General features: G+C 39.9%; 2 protein-coding genes across 2 annotated transcripts in view; both read right to left on the bottom strand.

The window, feature by feature from the left end:
• LOC139311087 (stimulated by retinoic acid gene 6 protein-like) overlaps positions 1 to 4179 on the bottom strand; it is a 33151-nt gene extending 28972 nt beyond the window's left edge. Inside the window, exons 1-4 of the mRNA XM_070935420.1 lie at positions 4151 to 4179; positions 1963 to 2047; positions 1773 to 1873; positions 525 to 658 (exon numbers count right to left, since the gene is read on the bottom strand). Of these exons, the coding sequence (XP_070791521.1) occupies positions 525 to 658; positions 1773 to 1873; positions 1963 to 2047; positions 4151 to 4179 (349 nt within the window). The remainder of the gene's footprint in view (positions 1 to 524; positions 659 to 1772; positions 1874 to 1962; positions 2048 to 4150) is intronic.
• Positions 4180 to 7893: 3714 nt separating this feature from the next.
• The window catches only part of LOC139311086 (stimulated by retinoic acid gene 6 protein-like), a 49149-nt gene continuing 34004 nt past the window's right edge, over positions 7894 to 23038 (bottom strand). The window contains exons 11-18 of the mRNA XM_070935419.1: positions 20690 to 20765; positions 18036 to 18117; positions 11985 to 12033; positions 11767 to 11884; positions 11042 to 11161; positions 9933 to 10096; positions 9613 to 9762; positions 7894 to 8570 (exon numbers count right to left, since the gene is read on the bottom strand). Coding sequence (XP_070791520.1) covers positions 8455 to 8570; positions 9613 to 9762; positions 9933 to 10096; positions 11042 to 11161; positions 11767 to 11884; positions 11985 to 12033; positions 18036 to 18117; positions 20690 to 20765 — 875 coding nt within the window. The 3' untranslated portion in view covers positions 7894 to 8454. The remainder of the gene's footprint in view (positions 8571 to 9612; positions 9763 to 9932; positions 10097 to 11041; positions 11162 to 11766; positions 11885 to 11984; positions 12034 to 18035; positions 18118 to 20689; positions 20766 to 23038) is intronic.

Below are 23038 nucleotides of genomic sequence, written 5' to 3'. Positions count from 1 at the left end.
GAGGAAGTAACCTCGTTTGCGAGCGCTGGAAAGATCCGTCAGCGCGTTCGCCTGTAAAAAACACTCAAAACGTTCCATATACGTGTCCCATGTCTTGGACGCTGGCACGAACGGCGAAAACACCGGCAGGAAAGTAGACATGGTCGAAGTTGGCAGGCGACTAAGGAATAGAGTTAGGTAGCCGTCGCCTCAGCTATCCCACCTTCATCGCCAATGTTCTATTTGAAGAACAAGGTGTGGAGACGAGGTTAAGCAATAACTCCTTATTAACAGGATTCAATGGCACAACAGGTACCTCAAAACAACTCAGGGAACTCTGCCTATTGACAGCTGCTTAAATTCCAAGCTGTCAGAAGAACGACCAATAGCACGGCTCGGATTTTCCCGCTTCCAGCCTGCCGCGTCATAGCCAATCAGGGCAGGGCAGTAACAAGGCAGCTTCTGCCGGGTCACAGCTTGCGAGGACTTAACAGAAGGGAAGTAATTTAGGCTTTAGGCTAAAATGTTTTAATAGGATCTTTCACCTTTAATCCATTGTGGCAGCACTCGCAGAGGGTAATAACCATCTGCAAACAATATCATGACTTTGTTAGCTGTAGCTCCAAAGGCAAAACCCATTGTCCACCGACTGCTGCATATGCCCATTAAATCTAAGGGTCTGTGAAGAAAAAAAAAAGAGATTAAAATTGCATGTTTAAATTTTCAATTAGGCGTAGAAAGAATGTCTACATGGAATGAAATATTTCACAGTAAAAAAAAACTGCAGTAGCAGGCAAGGGGACTCTCTTTTTCCAGATTGGCTACCAATTTTAGATATCTGTAGCATCTACTTGACTAGACTTGTTGATCTCAGTAGGGATTGATTGATTGATTGGTTGATTGACTGACCTATATCTGTATATTTTCTATTCCTTGTGATTCTAGGTAGCTTTATATTCCAGTCCCGCAAGGCAGCTCCTCTTATATTCTTCTAACTCAGAATTAGAAATTGTCTATAATCCTAAAGGCTGCCTGACAGGGGTGGGTTCTACTTACCTTTACTACTGGTTCGCAATAGCATACGCAGATCACTGATGACGACATCCAGGGCAGTGGGTGGAGCCTCCCGCCGGTTTTATTGTCCGAACCGGGGGCAACCCACCACTGCTGCCTGAGCTTCTGCTCTCTAGCCCAGGGGTGCCCAGATCCGGCTGGCGGTGCCTCTGCCAGTGAAAACAGAGCTCATGAGCTTGTTTTTGCTGGCAGAATGCTCTGGCCACCACAGGAACCCTCCAACACAAGTGACATCAAGCTGGCCACGCCCACCCTTGCCATACACGCCACACCCCACCTCTGAGATCAAACACCACTGTGATGCCGCCCTCAATGAAACAGAGTTTGACACCCCTGCTCTAGCCCAAAATATGCTATAATTATGCAGGTACTGAAGTAAATGAGAAATGAGACCATAAGTGGAAGAATTGGCATAGAACCAATCTTAAATTGCATACAAAAACAGCAAATAAAGAAGTTTGCTCACCTGGAGAGGAAGTTGTGGGATTCTATATTGTACAACAAAGCATACATAAAAAGAGGATAAGGTCAAAGAACACAAGGAAGACCCAGAAGAAGATGGAGAGACACAATATCAAAGAAACACTACAACAACATAAATTAACGATTGAGGCTGCCAAAAGAGCAAGAGCCAGAATTTTGTATCTCCTTCAACACCTGAAAGCAGTAAAGGAGGAAGCAAAGAAGAAGACTGAAGCAAAATAATTCTGCAGACTTACACAACAACCCCACACCTCCTGTTGAGGAGATGGCATTTTTCATCAATTACATTTCTTCTGGCTCTCTTTTCAAGACAAGACAGCACCACAATTATGGCAATCTACATAAGAAGGAAAGAAAATCCATGGGTTCCATGAAGTCAAGGAATGTTGTTCACAATTATGGTAAGTTATTTATAGTTTTACTTACTGATGGAAGAAGTGAATAATGCAAAACAGGCTCCAGGTCTATGAGATTTGTACAGCTTTCATTATAGGTTTCATTTGGGGACTGACTGCATAGAATACACAAATGCAAACAACATATTTAATTGAAAGCTATATACTGCAGATTAAATAATACCATAGTTTCCAATGGAAAAAAGGGAGAATGCCTTTGTGGGACAAATAAAGAAATGCAATTCTAAGTATCTGTGCAGTCTAAGTTTTCTTGGTTCAACTTCTGTATCAAGTTAGGGGAAACTAAGCACAAATAATATAGTGGGTAACTTGTAGGCAAAAGAGCTCAGCTTTTATATGTGGCATCATCTGGTAGGGCTAGAAAACCCCTCGTTGCAAAACTCTGTACTTGAAGAGTAGGATTGCAATCTACAAAAATACACCATCTAGAGTTAGTCCTCAGCTTTCAACCATTCATTTAGTGACTGTCCCAAATTATCACAGCATTGAAAAAAGTGTCTTATGTCTGTTTTTTCACATGCAGCATCCCTATGGTCACGTGATCAAAATTCAGCTGCTTGGCAATTGGCATGTATGTATGATGGTTGCAGTGTCCTGGGGTCATGTGATCATCTTTTGCAACCTTCTGACAAGCAAAGTTAAGGGGGAAATCGGATTCACTTAACACCCATGTTACTAACTTAACTGCAATGATTCACTTAACAACTGTGGCAAGGTAGGTGTAAAATGGGGCAAAACTCATTTACCACCTACCACTATTTACCACCATTGTTAAGCAATTTTGGGCTCAACTGTGAATGTCAGGACTACCTGTATCCTAATCTATGTAGTATTCCAAGTTTCTGAACATGAAAAACAGAGAACCCCAATGGATAACAGTTCTGTGTATTTACCTACAAATGGGTTACCCTGAAACTCAAGAAGTTCACCCAGGACACCCTCTGAGCTTTTCACCTTCAGCGGATTGAACACAGACTTGGTCCAACATTCTCTCATCAGCACCAGTGCTTCCATGAACTATGTCCATGAAATAATCTTAGTAACCATACTCAGAGGAAATAGCCGTGCCTTTTTCATTCAGTCTGAAGCTACAAGCAAGATGATGTGTCCCTCCCATTTCCCATAAGGAAGTCAACCATATCTAAAACTAAATCTTCCTTTAGCCTTAATGATAAGACATCATCCACCATTACATTTAAGGACAATACACTACTTAGTAGATACAACTCAGACCCTGTCCACCAAGAAAGTAAGGAAACCCCAAGATGGTCTCTAGAGAGGTACCCACCGCTATTTCCCATGTCCCCATTTGAAGCTTTGCCCTGAGGCAACCATCTCATTCTGAGAAGAATTAACCTGGATGCTCAAATTAGTTTATCCTCCCATTCATTATTCCTAACATTATGTCTTCACTAACAAAGCACAACAGATGGGACAGAATGGGAACAAATTTCTTCTATAGGATTGCACTTGCACTCTACTTGGGGTATTGTGTCAAAATTGAACAAGAGAGTTAAATTACAATCAAACATGAGCAAAGTATGTTTGGTGAGGAAGGGATCTAGCAGGGATGGTGTGTAGGGCAAAGATGGATGGAATTTGCAGTAGTCAAATTACAGAAGAAGATTAGGAAGATCTTTTCAATTACTGTATTGTTCAAATGTGCTAAACTTTTTGAAATTGAAAACAAATGTGCTTTTTATTGAAAATAAAGTATTATTATGGGAATATCGTGCAAAAGCTACAATACCTTCAAATAATATGTCAAGCAATTTAGAATATAGACAGTCTCTTACATCTCTAGCAAGCACCCTACACTAGATGTCACCAGCAAACTAGTGCCTTCTAAGTCATGGAAGTGATGGAGAAAGATTTCTACAGAAGAAGAAGGGGAGAGCAATTGGTGCTTAAAACTCCCCTTAGTTATCGAGTCTGCTTCAAGCCTGGGGTTCAAGTCAAATAGTTTCTCTGCAATTGGCCAGATGCAGCTGCCAATGCTCCCCTGGGTTTATTTCAAGGGGAGGAGTCACACACAGGGAAAAATAACGGGTTAAGAATTAACATCCCCTTTAATTTTCTCATATGATAATCCCAGAAAAATGCCCTCCTCTCCACCACCCCCTCAAACCCCCCCCCCAACACATAACATTGTGAGTTCAACAAATTTCATGGTTATATCTCTCGTACTCAAAACTTACCATGTTTCCAGAGTGGGTATAATGGCCATGCTGAGAAGAGCTGTAGGTGTTATGTCTGCAAATCTACAGGCAACCCCAGGAAACAATATGGTATCTACGTCTTATTTGTGTCATGTTCTTTTCTTAATCCTTCTGTTGATCTGAGATCGCAGAGGTAACTCCAAGGCTGTTTCTAATTCTAACAGAACTAGCTACTCATAAAGCAAACATTTGGTTAAATATTTGCCTGTCATAAGAGCACAATGAGGAAATTGTGTAGAATTTAACCAACTGGAAGAGACTCCCAGTTATCTGCAGACATTTAACAACTATAAGTAAAAAAAAAAAAAAAGGCTTTCACTCAGTGGCATTACACAGAAAAATACAGAAGTACAAAGTTCAGAAGAAAAGTTCTGAAAAGAGAATATGACAAATGCAAAACAGTAAGACTTGAACAGCACAAGGTGAATTGATAAGAATGATTTTCCAGAACAACACTTAGTGCAATCAGGTTTTTTGTATATAATTTTTATTAAAGAAATTTTCAAGAGAATAAAAACAATATCGTTTGTGTTTACTTTTCATTTCTCTTACAACTGTCTCATTCTATGTATTTGAACCCAACATGTTTTAGATTTTTTGCAAGTCCACTAGACATGATAAAAAACATCTTTCATGTTTTCCACATTTCTAATATAAAATTCAGGTACTTTGCATCATGAGCAAGAAATATCCTTAGCGATGTGTAATTCCCAACTCCGTTTTTTTCCAGTCTCAGAAACTCCACTGATTGGACCATAGACATTCAGAAGCAAATCATCTAATTGTAGAAAAAAAGGAAAAGAACAATGATGCATAAGCCTTCTAAAAGGCTTCACACACCTTAGATGGTTTTCAAACATAATATCCATTCTCCCAAAAGATAAATATTGCTGTGATGCCACTCAGCGCTCAATGACAGCTGACCCTTTCAAGAATATACATCTCAGTCTCTCTTAGATGTGGGTCATTAGCATTTACAGAAAGACACAGCTGGCATCATATAGGCAGGAAGAGATTACACCAATTGTTCCATATTTAGGGGAAGCAAAGTTGCTTAAATGCAAGCCTTCAAAAGGAAATAGAAACAAATCTTGATTTTTAAAATAATTTTTATTGAATATCAATATAATATAAATACAAAATAACTGCAAAATATTAGATTTGGAATACAAAATTACATCCCTCTCAAGAACACTACCTTTTAAATTTGCAAAATCAATCCAAAATGTCCATTTACCTATTGTAAACATTGGTCAACAGAAATACAGGTAGTCCTCAAATTATGACCACAATTGAGACCAAAATTTATGTTGTTAAGTGAAACATGTGTTAAGTGAGTTTACCCCATTTTATGACTTTTCTTGCCACGGCTGATAAGTAAATTGTTGCATTTGTTAATTTAGTTGTTAAATGAATCTGGATTTCCCATTAGCTTTCCTTGCCAGAAGGTCACAAAAACTGATCATATGACCCTGGGATACTGCAACCATCATAAATATGAACCAGTCGCCAAGCATCTGAATTTTGATCACATGACAATGGGGATGCTGCAGCAGTCGTAAGTGTGAAAAATGGTCATAATTCACTTTTTCAGTGCTGTTGTAACTTTGAATGGTCACTAAATGAACTGTTGTAAGTCAACGACTACCTGTACTGTTCTCATGCTTCTGAGGTACTGTTTGGTGGAAAGTTTCCCTATGCAGAGCAGATTTTAGAACATGCTTTATTAAAAATAAACCTCTTTAACATTTTTCTTTCTAGTTGTGACAAGCAAAGATCTCTGAGGACAAGATGCCAACAGAACTGTTTTAAGGTTTTCTTCACTTGCACCTAACTTGGCACAGCTATGTCTTTCTTTTTTTTCCTATTTCCTTCCTTCCTTCCTCTTTCTTTCTTTTCTTTTCTTTCTTTCTCTATTTTATTTTTATTTCATCCCCAGCACATGAATGAGAAGGAATAAGTCAATTCTTTTGTATATTGGTATTAAGCAGCATTTTCTCTCTTATTCTTATACCATCCAAAGATAACATCAACCTGAGTACAGTAAGTTGGGCTTTGTCATCCATGACCTTTAGCAATAGCAGCAGCACTTAAACTTATATACCGCTTCACAGTGCTTTATAGTCCTCTCTAAGCTGTTTACAAAGTCAGCATATTGCCCCCAACAATCTGGGTCCTCATTTTACCCACCTCGGAAGGATGGAAGGCTAAGTCAACCTTAAGCCGGTGAAAATCAAACTGTAGGCAGCAGACAGTCAGTAGAAGTGGCCTGTAGTATTGCATTCTAACCACTGTGTCGCCATGGAAAATAACCTCCATTCAGGAAGTTTCTGCATTCTAAAGAGGTTCCTGAAGGACATCTTCCATTATCCATGACTACTAGACATGTCTATTGAGAGGATTGGGGTTGATATTCAACAGCATCTGAATGGCATATTGAATTTCCCTGATCCTGCTGCATGGCTTCATCAAAGAGTTACTGTATATAAGAATCATATTATGGCATACACACATACACCTTCGAAGTTCAAATCTTTAATACAGTCATAGACCTTATGGACCTTATACTAAAGGAGGATGGGGTACACAAGATTAAAAAGTATAAAGGATACAACAAAATCTAATTGAAAAGAAAAACAGTGCTAAAATATATAAAGATTTTTTAAAAAACTAAAGGGAGAGGTAGAAATATTAGATCAATATGAGGGAGTATACAATTTAGTATACGCCAAACTGAATCTATCACAGTACATAGCACCTTTTGAATAACTAAATGCTCATTAAGACTAGTGTATGGCACAGGTCAGCTGACAGATTTTTAGGCACTGCTGGGCAAAGCCCGGCAACGTTTTATTGTTAGAAGGGTTCATATCTGAAAGTAGCAGGGAGATGTAATTTGGGTATTTATGTAATAATGGCGAGATGAGCCTAGTATGAATATCTCTATAGTACTGGCAATTGGAGATGTTCTCTTGCTTCTACAGGGTCAGAATCACAGGGGCCTGTCGCTCTAGGTAGGGGATCTTCCTGTATTGGCCTTCAAGGACACCTGAGGGGAAGGTATGCCATTCTGCCAAAATAAAAGGCCCTTTGGTGTTTAGATACTTGTGGTTAGTTAAGTGTGCCATGAGGGAGGCAGAGTGCACTGGTGGACTGAAAATAATTCCTCATAATTAACCGAGAAGGCCAAGGAGAAAAAGGTATATTCTGATTCAATCGTTGAGTACGGTCATCCATATTGCACTTTCATGAGGCCTGCCTCCAGTTTCACAATGGTATTAGAGACATAGTTGGGGACTTGAACAGTTGATCTTAGAAATTTGGATTTAATGGTGCAAAATTGGAGAAGGGACACAGATGGTGACACACATTAGGTTTCCTGTCACCCCAAAACATTCTGTCAACTGATGTTCAAAATGTTTATTCTACATCAAACAGAAAGCAGCCCCCAGTGACATTCATTAAAAGCAGGTTTGGAGAACCAGAATTCCTACTGCTATTCTCTGGAAAGTCTGCTGAACAAAATCCCCATCTGATTTCCAACTTGGGGATACACACAAGTTATTAAAGCAAATAATTTTTATTATGTATTTAAAGACAAAGATAAAAAATTAACAAGAATTAATATAAATTATAAAAGAGAGAGGGGAAGGAAGGAAGGAAGGAAGGAAGGAAGGAAGGAAGGAAGGAAGGAAGGAAGGAAGGAAGGAAGGTAGAAGACAAAGGTGCAAAAAATGAAAAGAAATAGAAGTGGCTTCCAATTTTCTTTACAGTAACTACATGCACCAATACAAAATTACAAAAGTCTATGGTTACAAGGAAAAAAAATTCTCTTTTTACCACTATCTATTTTTTTAATCTGTTTCTGTTTTTTTTTTTTCTGTTTCAAGCAACAACAACAAAAAACTATAAGGAGTTTCCAGTCAATAATAAGGGTTGATATTGTGTTTTCTCTAATTAAGGAAGCTAATTTCGCCATCGTTGCAAAGTCTGTCATCTTCGCCAACCATTCCTCCATTGTGGGTTGTGCCGAATCTTTTCATTTTTGCACATATAATAATCACATGGCAGTTATCATCTAGTGGTGCTGGGATTGAATACAGTACAGTAACATAATAAATCCTAGCAATGGTACAAGTGTTCATTTAGGAAACAAATGAATATGTCAGCAAGCCCCTCCTGATCACAACTTGGATCAAATACTAAATTGTTGCAAACCAAAGAGGCAACTATATGCTCTTAGCATATTTAGCACACATTGTCAAAAAAAAAAAAAGATTTGATCAGTCCGCTGAATAAGAGAGAGGTTTTAGCTTCCGGATTTTTTGGACACTGGGATTATTCAGAAGTGTATAGAGCAGGAACCATCTTGTCCTGGCTTTGCTAGATACTCTGGGAACTAAAATAAGAAACAAGTATTAATTTTTGCCATGTTTAGCAGACCAGTCATTCTCTCTCAGCCCAACCCACCTTACAGGGTTGTTGTTGTTGTGGGGAAAATCGGAGGAGGATTGTGGATTGGATGTGTTTGCCATCTTGAATTATTTGTATAAATAAAAGGGCGGGATGTCATAAATAAAATAAACATTCCCCAGATCATTTCTTGTTTATTACTGACCAACATACTCAAGGGAATACTATATGTGAGGTTCTGAGACTATATCATATGCATTGTATTTCAGTTCATCCCTTGCTGCCAAAGAATTGATCTTAATGCATTTTGGATTTTTTTTTTTAATTTGATTTATATGCCGCCCTTCTCCAGAGACTCGGGGCGGTTTACAATGTGTTAAGCAATAGCCTTCATACTTTTGTATATTTATACAAAGTCAGCTTATTGCCCCCACAAACTGGGTCCTCATTTTACCTACTTTAGAAAGGAGTCAACCTTGAGCCTGGTGAGATTCGAACTTACAGTAATTGCAGACAGCTGCTGTTAATCACAATGCTTTTAGTCTGCTGAGCCACCAGGCACAGCAGAATTTCTTTTTTTTTTGGGGGGGTGTTGCAGTTTAAGTTTTTTTAATACAAAGTATAAAGCTTTGAGGAGAAAGGAAATAGATCAATACAACATCTCTAGAGTCTTGCACAAGTGTTATATCTCACTATCTTAACAACTGCACCCTGCAAAGAAATGCTACACCCTCAGATGAACAAAATTTGAGGGATGATGTTGTCACAAATGTCTGAACAGATAACCTTCAGAAAGCTATTCCTGAAATCCAGTGTGCATGATAGCATAGATACCTGAAACGGAAACTTCTAATAAAGTATATGGACATAGGCTTATCTTCGTAATAGAAGCCTGTGCAAAAGGTCAAACTGTTGATGAGGTTTGCAGAACTTCTTCCCCAGAAGTGAAGATTCTATTTTAACTTGCCCTATATCTTATATATTGCTTAACATCCCAACAAGCCATGTGACCTGTGATTCAAGCTTACCTAGATCCAATGGCTTACACACAGCGGAGTATGAATCGGCAAACAGGGTTTTTTCTTTGAGTTTGTCGCAAAGGATTTGGCAGAAGCACACAAGGATGGGATTTGTGTGATAGTGGTCCAGAAAAAGCATTCCAATCCAAACTGTGTATCCTGCAGAAAAATCATGGGTATTTCTTTTTTGCATGTTAAATGCAACTTCTTGTTCTCCCGTCCCACCCATTCCATCCAAGGCTTGAAACAAAGATGCTAATGAGTGGAAAATCCAGTTTGTTATGTAAAAGTAGAAGAGGTCTTCTCTGTAAGGTCCTTCAAATGCTCACCTGCATCATATTGTTCAAAACCTTTTGGCATTACTGGCCTATCTATCCGTCCAACCAGCCAGGCCCCAAGAATGATGCTGCGGAACAGTCTCATCAGACAGGAAGTTAAGCCCACAACCACCGAATGGAAGAATAAAAAATAACTGAAGTTTACGAAGACTCTCCTGCAAAACAAAAGGCTATCACTGAGAAGTCTCATGCTTACTCTCCAGCTATGGAGTCAGAAACAGATAAATTTGCTTTTGAATTCAATCATGTGCTGTGTTAGGATTTCGAGGCAGATACATCCCCAATGGGGTTTTACCAAAAAGGAAAATTTAGTCATTCTTCCTAGCGCTCAGTTGAGGAAGTACAATAAGTTGCAGAAAGTTACAATACTTTTCTGAGCCTATGAGATGAATAAGATTTATTTACAAGCCCTACGAATGAGTTACAGACTCTTGTAGCTAATGCAGATGCGTAAACAAATTTCATTGAATTGCAATTATTCTATAAATTGCAACATTGGCACAATATTAAAAGATTTTTCAGTAGAATAAGATAAACCAATCATCAGATAAGACTAGGATAAAAAGAAAGGAAATAAGGAGAATTATATTGTTAAATCTTCCCTAGTTTTCTTCATGCAATATTCAACATGAAAAAGCATTTGAATGTTTTATCGATAGATTAAAATAGCATAATATAAATGCCACATAGTTGTTCTGAAACTGTATTTTTGTACTTAACTTATTCCCATTGATCTTTTAACTTCTTCCCACCAAGGTGATCTCATAGTGACTAACAAATGGCAAAATTAGAGACTGAATTAGATTAGCTTCCCTGAGTAATTACTTCCAAATAAAGTTTTTATTTGTGCAAATATGAATCCTTTTCATATCCCTTCTTTATTTCATATCTTTTTCTGAACAGTCATTTTAAAAATAAGGAAAGAACACCTGCAGAACTATATAGCAGTAGTTCTGTAGAACTATATAGCAGAATTATATACTTTCCAAAAGACACTGCTAAAAGATGTTTATTTGGAAGCCTATCAAATCAAGGTACTGTGCAACGGAGAAAATTAAATTTACAGAATAGCAGTAGGCATATCGCTCTCGAGCACTGACCTGTTATCAAGTGCCAAAGGTTTTTGACTGTCACTCAGTGACATTTTTGGCTGGAGAAAAAACCTGGCACCTAAAAGGACCTGCATCTTCTTGATCACTAGGACAATGACAAATGTCAGGCTGAGAGATACAAAACAAAGAAAACAACATTGCATTTTATAACCAAGCTAAACCAATAAAAATATATATAAATAATATTGAAAGGATTGTATTTTGCTACCATCCTCTTACTCTGGGATCCAAAATTTTATGTTCATCATTATGAATTTCTTGGTAATCAATTCTATCCAATTTCCAATTTCAAAAGTATAAAAAAAGATTAAAGGTAGAATCCTATGAACATAGTACAAAACTGCATATGAAGGCATAGATTTTGAGGTCATTCATACTATGCATTTCTTCCTATCAGACAGACAAATGGTATTTCAAATGATATAACATCTCATTTCTGACTTACAATGTTTCTGCGATCAGAGCAGCAGAACAAGGAATCACCTGCTCTGTAAATATTTTTTGAGGATGTACAAATTCCTTCTTTGTAATCCAGCCAATGAGGGGGATGATGGAGTAACTTCTCAAAATTCCCCAATCCCACCCAGCCAGATTGTCTTCTAGGCTTTGATAATGTTCAACATGGGCTGATTGTGGATAATGTTTACATTTTCAGCCTGGTAAATTCTGAAAGGCAGGGAGACCAAACTGTTATTGTGATTGCAGGCACTTACATCACAGTTCCCCATTTGTTTAAAAGCTCCATCCACTCGCCACGTATCATGGGTAAAATCAAAATATATGTAAATATCATTCCAAATAACCACTGCACCAAATGCATGATTAGGTATCCTAGAAAAATATATATATAACTGGTCAACAAAAGGGGAGAATTAGAAGTCCCCAATAACTTATTCTAACTCTAACCCTTTTAAAACAGCTATTCACATACCCCACATTATGTATGCAACTTGGAAAGAGATGAACTTTGATAGTGCTACCTGTTAGTGTAAAAAGAATAGGAGAGCTCAGTTAGGAATTCACAAACATACAAACAAAATATACAATATTTTGAGGAAATCAAAATGATATATTTGTATAACTATAGAACTATATATATAAAGGTACAGAAAGCAATTCTGTCAGCATAATGCCTTAGATCAGACTGAGGGCAGGAAAATAAGGTGCTGAACCCTCAGATCCAATTTATTTCTACCCTTTTATTTTTACCCAAATAAAATTTCAAATTAGAAGAAATCCCAAAGAGAAATATGGAATGACACTCTGCAGGAAATCTAGTTTCCTCTTCTTCTATAGCCCTGTCGTGTATTTGTTCTTGACATTATCCTGATATCTTGGCTCAAGAACGTTTTGTTTTGAAAACCAATTAAACACAGAGCGGCAGCAGTCTTTTTATGGGTTATTAAATTGATTAGGAGAAAGGGACTTGGTGTCAAAGGAGGGCAAACAAATTTAAAATGTTTAGTTGATGAATAGCTTATCCAGTGACTTAATCTCCAAACAAATTTCTAAAATGGACAATTTTACACTGAGAGAACTGGTACAATCTAGCAGAAAACTGGAAAACAGCCTATCTCTGAAATATTCCCACTTCCAAGAGCTTATCAAAAGAAAGATGTTGTTTTCCCATATCCCTTAAAAATGGACAAGTAACTTACATTTTCTGAAGAAACAATAATGGAGCCAGATTATTATTATTTTCTCTCCATCATTCCATTTAGGAGGGGCCTTCAGTTCTGTCTGATTATAGTATATGTACATCTTGTAGTATCTTTGAGTTGCATATCAGTATGTGTTAATCTCTTATAACATGATTTTTGTCAAACTAACTTTACTCAGTCAAAACTTTCCTAAGATATTTTTTCAAGACTAATTAATCTTTTTTTCAAGATTAATTGATCTGTCAGAAAATTTGAGGGGCTCCTACAAAAATGAGGAAGTCAATCTAATTTCCAAAGCACCAAAAGGCACAAGAAATAATGGATGGAAATTAACCAAAGAGGGAAGCAACCTAGGACTAAGGAGACATTTCCTAAGGGTGAGACCAGTCAACCAATGGAATAGTCTGCCATCACTAGAGGCTTTCAAAAAGAGTGAGGGAAGTACACCCCAAAAAGACAGTGCCAGGAACCACTAAAACAATGCAGAAAACTTAAAATAGCCATTCCCCTTTTTTAAAAAAAGTCAACCCCAAAGCAAACGCAGCAGCTGAGAGCAGCTGCTCAGGATAATTAAAAGCCGGGGTGTGCTGCCAAAAGCCATTAACCCTTCCAACTCTATTATTCTATGTTCTAAATTGGGTGCTTCACAGCAGAAGCAATACAACTGGCTGGACTACACATGCATTAAATTCACGACCTGTTTCATCAAGCTGCATCATTGTCCCCTCCTGTATTTTTTCCCCTAGGAAGAAACAAGAAGTAGCCAACACTGAGGCAGCTATAAAAAGTCTTGGGAAACTCCAGGGAGTATCAGCTGATCACAGAAATGTCACTTAATACTCTTTGTAATGAAAATGTTTATAATCTTGTCCTTCTTCCTGAAGGGAAGAGGTTAATCCCATCCCTAGATGGGTGATTGATGGGTTTCCCTGCCCTAATCGTGTCAGTTTCTGTTGTTTATTGACTTGATTCAGCATGTATTGGCTGCATTCCAGCTGCAACTGTTAAGTGGAGCTATTAACTGAAGAGAGAGAGAGAGAGAGAGAGAGAGAGAGAGAGAGAGAGAGAGAGAGAGAGAGAGAGAGAGGGAGAGAGGGAGGGCGGGATAGAGAACCCCTCTCTTGCACTTTATTTTTAACCGGTTCTCCGAACTGCCTAAGTAATTTACTAATGGTTCGGGTGAACCAGTGAGAACCGGCTGGATTTCACCTGTGGTCCACACCCACCATGCCACACGCACCCCAGCCACACGCACCCCGGACATGCACAACCCCCCCCGAGGTCAAACATAACCCTGATGCGGCCCTCAATGAAATTGAGTTTGACACCCCTGGTCTATGACGACTCGACGGTGCTATGTCGGAGCAGCCAGCAGGGGGCGGCCTTCTCGCCACCACCAACTCTCTGCCAACTCGGTGCTGCCATTTCTTCGCAGGACATTTCAACATCAGAAAGTCGCTGCGGGGATAACTTGCTGCGGGCACTGGATGGAGAGCCGGACAAGCGAGCAGGCTGTCAGAGGGCAGCGGTGGTAGGTTGGCTCAGAAAACCTTGCAAAGCCCTGTGGCTTTAAAAAAAAACCTTGCAGAGCATTGGCATTTTAGGAAAAAAAAACTTGCAGTACTTTAGAAAAAAAACTGGCAGAGCCATGGGGCTTTTAAAAAAAACCTAGTAGAGTGGTGCAGCCTAAGGCTTGGAGGCAATAGTGGGGGAGTCAAAATAGGAAGCTCCTGCATACCTCCCTGCCCTCTGCCCCATCACCTGCTACCTCCCTGCCCTCTGCCCCATCACCTGCTGCAGCTGAATTGCCTGTTCAGCATTCGGGGTGGAGCCAACCTACTGCCCCCACCCTCTCTGACAACCTACTTACTCATCCGGTTCGCCATCCAGTGGTCCGCAGCAAGTTATCCACACAGTGACTTTCCAGTGTTGATATGTCCTGCAAAAAAAATGGCGGCACCAAGTTGGCAGTGGCAAGAAGGCCGCCCCCTGCTGTTGCCCTGAGATAGCAGCATCGAGTCATCATAGACCCTCTGCGTGTGCAGGGCAAATGGTCTAGGCTACCTTCTCTTAACCTCTTTTTTTCTTTTTGTTGTTCATTCAGTAAATTCCATTTTTTAACTTGCATCAATGCTTGTTCTGGGTATGTTTCACATATTCAGCCAATGCATGGTATTCCTCTTATAATATTATAAAAATAATATACCATCCTGTTTGAAACTGTATGTTAGATGCTACCTGAATAATTCTTAAGTCCTTGGATGGACTTCAATTATTAAGTTTCCACCAGTCATACAGTGTGAATTGAACTGTAGATTAATAATAATAATAATAATAATAATAATAATAATAATAATAATAATAATAATAATAATAATATATCAGAACATCGTACATATTTATTTTTTATTTTTTATTTATTTTAATTTTGATTTATATGCCGCCCTTCTCCGGAGACTCAGGGCGGCTTACAATGTGCTCAGCAATAGCCTTCATACTTTTGTATATTTTATACAAAGTCAGCTTATTGCCCCCACAAACTGGGTCCTCATTTAACCTACCTTAGAAAGGATGGAAGGCTGAGTCAACCTTGAGCCTTGGAGAGATTCGAACCAGCAGTAAATTGCAGGCAGCTGTGTTAATAACAGGGTGCTTTAAACCACTGTAGTACCAAGATAGTAAGAAGATACTAGATTTATACTAAGATTCTGGCAGCAACCCGTATCAACCATTAGCATCGGTCAATGATATTTGTGATACGTTTTTAAATGTTCAGTTGACTGAGTTTCATGTTTAATGAATAAAGGAGATAATAATAATAATGGCAATGGCAGGAAAGTTAAAGAAAGAAACTGTGAGATAAATTAGAACTAGAGAAGATAACAAAATACAAAGACCTACAAATAGAAATCGAACAACTATGGCAAAGGCAAGCAAGGTTAGTTCCAATAGTAAATAGGAGCCTTGGATCCCAAAACAACTGGAGTGCCATTTGAACACCATAGGCATTGACAAATTTGCCATCAGTCAATTGCAGAAGGTGGCTTTACTTCGAACTGCTTCCATCCTGCGACAATATCTGTAACACTGTCAAACATTCAGGTTTGCCCAGGGGTGAAATCTATTTACCTTCCCTACTAGTTCAGAAGTGCTCGAGGGGGCGCGCCATCATCACGCCCGATTTTTGACCCTCTGCGCATGCGCAGAGGGTCAAAAAGGACATCAGGGCAGATGGCGGAGTCTCGCGCTGCCACCACTACTGATTCGCCGAACCACATGCCGCCGCCACAACCGGCTCACACAAACCGGACAGAACCAATAGGATTTCACCACTGGATTTGCCTATCCCAGGTCCTTGGTAAGGACTCAAGATGTACACAAAAATGCCAGACCCAGTCTGAACATTTGGCTGATTGTGCGATAATCAGTAATAATAGTAGTAATGGGAATAATAATTTTTTTTAAAATTACAGGTAATCCTTGAGGTACTACAGGCCACTTAATGAATGTTCCCCCCCCCAAAAAAAGCTACTTATGATCCCATTTCAAAATTACAACCAGTGCAGCAGGCCTGTGGTCATTCACCCTTACGACCCACCACCGGGTAGCTGCAGAGCTCTCCCACCTCTCTTCCCAAATCCCACCCCCCCAGAACCCTGCAGTGCTTGGGCTTCCTCCTTACACCCGTCTCATGTCCCACACATACCTTCTGAAGCTCTCTGGACCTCCTGTTATGGAAGGAGGGCAGGCCATGTGTCCCCAGATCCAAGATATACAACCACCATTTTGTCCCTGCCCACAAACCAGTGGAAGCAAAATGGCGGTTGCCAACAACTGCTTCATTTTTCTGCCTTAGAGAGAGGTGTATAGTGCTGCAGAAGCTTCTGAATATGGCAGTAAATTATCATTAAGGCAAAGCAAAGCAGCATGTCCGTGGGCTATGTGGCAGTGACCCAATTGTGGTCACTATTTTGTGGGCAGGACAAAACAGCGGCCGCTTTCGGAACTGTGCCACGCACCCAAACAAAGAAGAAACTCGTCTCAGTGCTCTCAAAGGCCTTGAAGCTCTTCAAAATATAAGACGGGAAAAGGGGGTTTGGTCTGAGGGGGTGGGAATCAGGCCTAAGGCCTGAGAAGACTGGGAGGGAGGGAGAAAATGCATGTTGAGACCCAAGGTGCAGGACGTGGAGCATGGGGAACCTTGGGGGTAGGGGAGGGCTTGGGCCTGGGCCTGGGCCTGGGCCTGGGCCTGTAATAGGCTTTCAACAGCCTCCCCAACCCAGAAGGCATCCCACACTCCATTTAACGACCCGCACATTCTTTGAACATTTCACTGGGGAGAGCAGGGATGGGGGAATCATTCGGTGACATATTTCACTTAACGACTAATGCAACATGCAACCCAAAATGGGCAGGCTCTATTATGGTTGTACCTCGAGGATTACCCATATTATCTGTTTGCAACACTGTGAAATTTACAGTTGCCAGTCCTTTAGTTGGTGTTGGCCTTCATATGCAAAATATTTATTTTATGTCCTATATTATTTAACGTCTGATAAAAAAGACTCTCATAAAAAGGTCATGAATGGATTTAGAGTTATTTTATAGTAATATGCTGATGATACGTGACTGTACTTTTGCTTCTGTCAGACTTCAAGATTAGGTATCTTGGCAGCTCCTAATTTCACAGGAATAAAAAAGAATACAGATGAGAAAAGAAACTGAAGCTGAATTTGGGGACTAGGCCTCAGGATTTCAGAAATAAGCCAGAAAGTCATGTTTCCCCTTAAAGATTAAATTTATAGTTTAGAGTTCCTCCCATATCTGGAGCTGAGCTTGCATGCAGTACTAATACAATCTGAAGAAAAATCAAAGTCATGCCTGATGTGCCCCCTTTTGGAGAAAAACTATCTTGCATGAGTGACTGGTAATTTCAGAATTATATCATTACTTGGTCTAGAAATTGCAGCTGATCAAAACTCTGGCACAGCAGGTGATAAATAGTGCTTTCCAGCAATACCATATCACCTCCATGTCAAAATTGTTGCACTGGTTATGAGCTATACTTTGCACTTAATGAGCTAGTCTTTGAACTCACTGCACCCTGCTCATTAAACGTGTAAAGATTAATATGATTTGGGCATGTTGTGTTTTGCAGACCCTACCACATTTTTGGCTAACGTCAAAAACTACTTTCATTTTCTATCATGCATATTTTCCATTGCTTAACCTAAATAAATCATTATAATTATTTATGCTTTATTCTGCCTTATATCCCACAATCCCAATCAGAAGTTCTTTTTTGAATGCTGAAAACTCACCACACATTGAGAAGATGACACTTTCATAGATTCTGACACAAGTAGGTGCTTTTTGCCTGCCCTCAACAGTTTAATTTGTTTTCTAGGAAGGAAAGAAACATAAATATAAATATAAATGCATATGTATGGATGTACATATACATGCACAAATACAAACACTTCCATAAAATATATTTATATCTATAAAAAAGCAATTCATTAAAAATATGAATGGTTTGTGTTGAAAGATTGATGGACTTAATGAAGTCCATAAGGGTAACTAGAAGTTCTGAATGTAAAATGTATGACAAAATCGCTCAGATCCGGCGGGATATGGACTCTGACTGGGTAGATCAGGGCAGAGTGACGAGGAATAGTCTTGAGAATGTTATCTGGGAGGAGTTTGATGCTGTGACTCCCGATGATGTGGACAGGATTTTGGGGAGACTTAGTGCGGCCACATGTTTACTGGACCCGTGTCCCTCCTGGTTGGTACTGGCTTCCCGGGAGGTTACACGAGGCTGGCTCCAGGGTGTTATCAACGCTTCGCTGAGTGAGGGCCACTTTCCCGCTGCCTTGAAAGAGGCGGTGGTGAGGCCTCTCCTCAAGAAGCCGTCCCTGGATCTGGCAATATTGGCCAACTATCGTCCTGTCTCCAACCTTCGCTTTATGGCGAAGGTTGTTGAGAGTGTGGTCGCGTGACAGTTCCCACAATTCCTGGAGGAAACATCTTATCTAGATCCGTTCCAGTCAGGTTTCAGGTCTGGGCACAGCACGGAAACGGCATTGGTCGCGTTGGTTGATGATCTCTGGAGGGCTCGGGACAGGGGTTGCTCCTCTGTTCTGGTCCTGTTAGATCTCTCAGCGGCTTTTGATACCATCAACCATGGTATCATGCTGCACCGGCTGGAAGAGTTGGGGGTGGGAGGCACCGTGTTGCGGTGGTTCTCCTCCTTTCTCTCCGACCGGTCGCAGTTTGTGTTGGCAGGGGGGCAGAGGTCGACCTCGAGGCCTCTTATCTGTGGAGTGCCGCAGGGATCGGTCCTCTCGCCCCTTCTGTTCAACATTTATGTAAAGCCGCTGGGCGAGATCATCCGTGGCTTTGGGGTGAGATACCACCAGTACGCTGATGACACCCAGCTGTACATCTCCACCCCAGGCCACCCCAATGATGCCCTTGAAGTGATGTCCCAGTGCCTGGAGGCTGTGCGGATCTGGATGGGGAGGAACAGGCTCAAGCTCAACCCTTCCAAGACTGAGTGGCTGTGGCTCCCGGCATCCCGATATAGTCAGTTGACTCCATCACTGACTATTGGGGGAGAGTCTTTGGCCCCCACAGAAGGGGCTCGCAATCTGGGAGTCCTCCTGGATAGGCAGCTGTCCTTGGAGGAACATCTGACAGCTGTAACCAGGGGGACCTTTTGTCAGGTTCGCCTGATTCGCCAGTTGCGGCCCTTTCTTGATCGGGATTCCCTGTGCACAGTCACTCATGCCCTCGTCACCTCTCGCCTTGACTACTGCAACGCTCTCTACATGGGGCTCCCCTTGAAGAGCACCCGGAGGCTCCAACTGGTCCAGAATGCAGCAGCGTGGGTAGTGATGGGAGCAGCATGGCGCTCCCATGTAACACCGCTCCTGCGCGTGCTGCACTGGCTCCCAGTGGTCTTCCGGGTGCGCTTCAAGGTGCTGGTTATCACCTTTAAAGCGCTCCATGGCATCGGGCCTAGCTATCTTCGAGACCGCCTGCTGCTACCAACGACCTCTCATCGTCCCGTGCGCTCCCACAGAGAGGGCCTCCTCAGGGTGCCATCAGCCAATCAATGCAGGCTGGGGACCCCCAGGGGGAGGGCCTTCTCTGTGGGGGCACCTACCCTCTGGAATCAGTTGCCCCCAGAGATAAGGAGAATCCAAGACCTTAGCGCCTTCCGCCGTGCCCTTAAAACCCACTTTTTCCAGCAAGCCGGGCTGGCTTAAGAAGAAATTTTAAATGTTTTAATTGGTTTGTATTTTTAATTTTGGGCCAATTTATATATATTTTAATTGTTTTTAATATTTGTATTTCATGTTTTTTAATTCTGGCTGTACACCGCCCTGAGTCCTCAGGGAGAAGGGCGGTATATAAATTTAAAATAAAATAAAAAAATAAAATAAATAAAAAATAAAATAGTCCATTATTTGGTAGTATTGGCAGAATTCTAATCAAAAGGGAACAATGAGCAACATTTGGGAACCCTATATAGATTTTGTGCCAAGCAGAAGACGCATGTTTCTTTTTTTAACTCTTAGCTGATCATTGAGAAATGTATTAATATGAGAAATAAAATGTATCCTAAATTTCTTGATTAAGAGAAAATGTATAATTGAGCAAACAGGCTTCAATTATGAAACACTTTGTATAGGACATGGAGGTGAAAGTCGGTTGTTGAATGAAAATAGAACAATCCTCCTGTTTTCATAATGCTCTTCTCCACACCCATCAATAACCATTATTAGCTATGCTGATATATTAGCTTCTTGTAAATAGAGGGAAAACAGTGTGAAAAATGATACTATTTATGGCTTTCCACAAAACCTGGCAACAGTGTCCAGGCCAATAAAACCATAGATATTTTCAGTCACCTAATCACAGCATCAATGATACATCTACACAAGAGTTACATAATCTATATCTGTACCTGTAGCAGACTAAGATGTTAAATGCATATCCGATGCATGTGGCAAAAGCAATAACAGTAGTAGCAATCCAAATTCCTATAAAACAAACAACATAATCTTAATTCAGAGATGATTCCCTCAAAATACTCCTCACCATAGTCAGAAGTAGTCATGGTAAAATACAAAATTACCAAATAGCCTATAAAAATTCTTTAATCTCTTTTCTCTTTGTTTCTTCTTTCTACATTGGGACATAATTAAACTCATTAATTTCTTAATGCCTGCATCTTTTTGTAATTTTGAAATGTTATGATATTTTGTTTTTCATTATCTAGTTATAGATATGGGCTTTATTCATGGATGCTAATGTTTAGAGTAGATCTAAATATCTAACATTCTGAACAATTCTAGCTAGTCGGATATAATTTGTCAGCTATTGGAGTAAATCTGGGCACATTCAAATCCAAGTCCATACTTAGCTGCAGAAACTCACTGGTGTCTGTGGACCAACTGTCATCTCTCAGTCCAATCTATCTCATGTGATTGCAGTGTGGGGAATAAGTCAAAAGGAGAGAACACTAACTACTCCTTAAAGAATGACAGAATATTAATCTAACAAATATATTAAATGTAAATGCTGTTGTAAATGTTTTTATATGTCTTCTTGTTTGTCTAAACCAGGAGTCTCCAAACTTGCCAACTTTAATTTTAACAACATGGGTGGCTGCAGAATTCTGGGAGTTGAAGTCCTCAAGTCTTAATGTTGCCAAGTTTGGTGACTCCTGGTCTACACTACAACATAAATGTGACTTTCTAAACCTGAAACTCCCTAATCAATCTCTAAAATAAGGAAAGGCCTGAACAATAAGAAAAGATGTCTTGGGTCAGTTCCATGGTTATCAGTCCATATTCTGTATCCCAGAGAGGTCAATCAACACATTCCAGAAGCAAGCATCGAACAAGACGTTCTTCACCCACTTTATTCCCCAGGAGTTGATGCAGAAATTGGCAAAAAAAAAAAAATTGCAATTGCAAATTCCAATCCCATGACCACAGGATTTTGCACCCAGTCATCAATGTGAGCCAGGTGCCAAGCACCCAAATAATGGTTATGTAAGTACAGGGTGATGTGACAGTCATAAGCGTGAGTACAGTTGCAAGTCACTTTTTCCAAGCCCATTGTAACTATGAATGAACAGTGTTCAAGGACTACCTGTAATCAAAGCCATTCAAAACCATACCTTCTCTTACCTGTTTTCATGTGAAGCTAAAAACAGGGAATTATTCTTACTCACTTATCATTTCTGTTACTTTTATTTGCTCTTCTTCTGCTGATGCAATCATTTCTAAATATCTTACTCATGCTAGAAAGGCCAAACAAACACTTTAGGGGATGCAATGCAAGGAATGAAATATGCTAAGGGAAAAAAGACTCCTGATCAGCTAGAGGTTACAGTTCATTTTCAGATCAATACTACGGCCATAATGTTTAAAAGGCAATTATAGTTTGCTCCCAAAACTGCATCCACATACTGCTAACAGAGAAAATAAAAAGGATCTATTACCTCAAAGACCAAGGAAATCTGATGAAAATAGTTCTGTTGAACATTGAGAGATTTTTGCTAGTCATCTTGCAAGGACAAAAAGAAACCAGCCTAATCGCTGCACCTAAACAGCAAAAATTTCTGGTACCAGTAAGTAATTATCTCATATTATACTCTATCTTCCTGCTTTCATCCCACAACCTTTTTAATATAATTGCCATTCATCTTAAAATACTGTATATACATTTTAATCCTTCCCTGCTACCATGAGTATCGAAAAAAAATAATTTATCCTCTATCTTCCAGCTGGAAAATACTCTTACAGTAGGAAATCTGGATGGGAAAAGTTTAGGAGAGAAATTTATCTTATATTTGGGGGGCTGTCTATCTCTAACCAGAGCGTAGGATTATGAATTTATTTATTTGTATGACATTCACATTTTATACACAAACACATGCATACTTAGAAATAAGGATTGTGTAACATAGTCTACCTGATCATCAACTGAAGCCTCTGGGAAGGAGGGCCAATGGAGAATATAACATCTCTTCCTAAGAAGTCATTGGATGACAGCAATTTTTCTACCCTATTAAAGAAATGGTGGCCTTCTCCTTTTACCTTATTCGGCTTAGTAACCCATGCTGGGTTCCAATAAGGAAGATGATTCTGCACAAAGGAGAAGTTTCTTTTCTTCAAGTTCAATTTTAGAGATTTGAGGTTCTAGCCCTTCAGAAAGGGCATTTTCCAATCTAGCTGCTCCTCCTCTCATTAAGGAAAGAAAGAATGGGTGTAGAAGTGCTATGGGCTGTTGTTTTTTCTTCAAG

Source organism: Pituophis catenifer, unplaced genomic scaffold (genome assembly GCF_029215685.1).
Source record: "Pituophis catenifer annectens isolate HBS135680 unplaced genomic scaffold, rPitCat1.0.hap2 SCAF_2, whole genome shotgun sequence".
Classification (NCBI taxonomy): Eukaryota; Metazoa; Chordata; class Lepidosauria; order Squamata; family Colubridae; genus Pituophis; species Pituophis catenifer.
The sequence above is the reverse complement of the archived record's forward strand: the minus strand, read 5'-3'. Positions and strand labels throughout refer to the sequence as shown.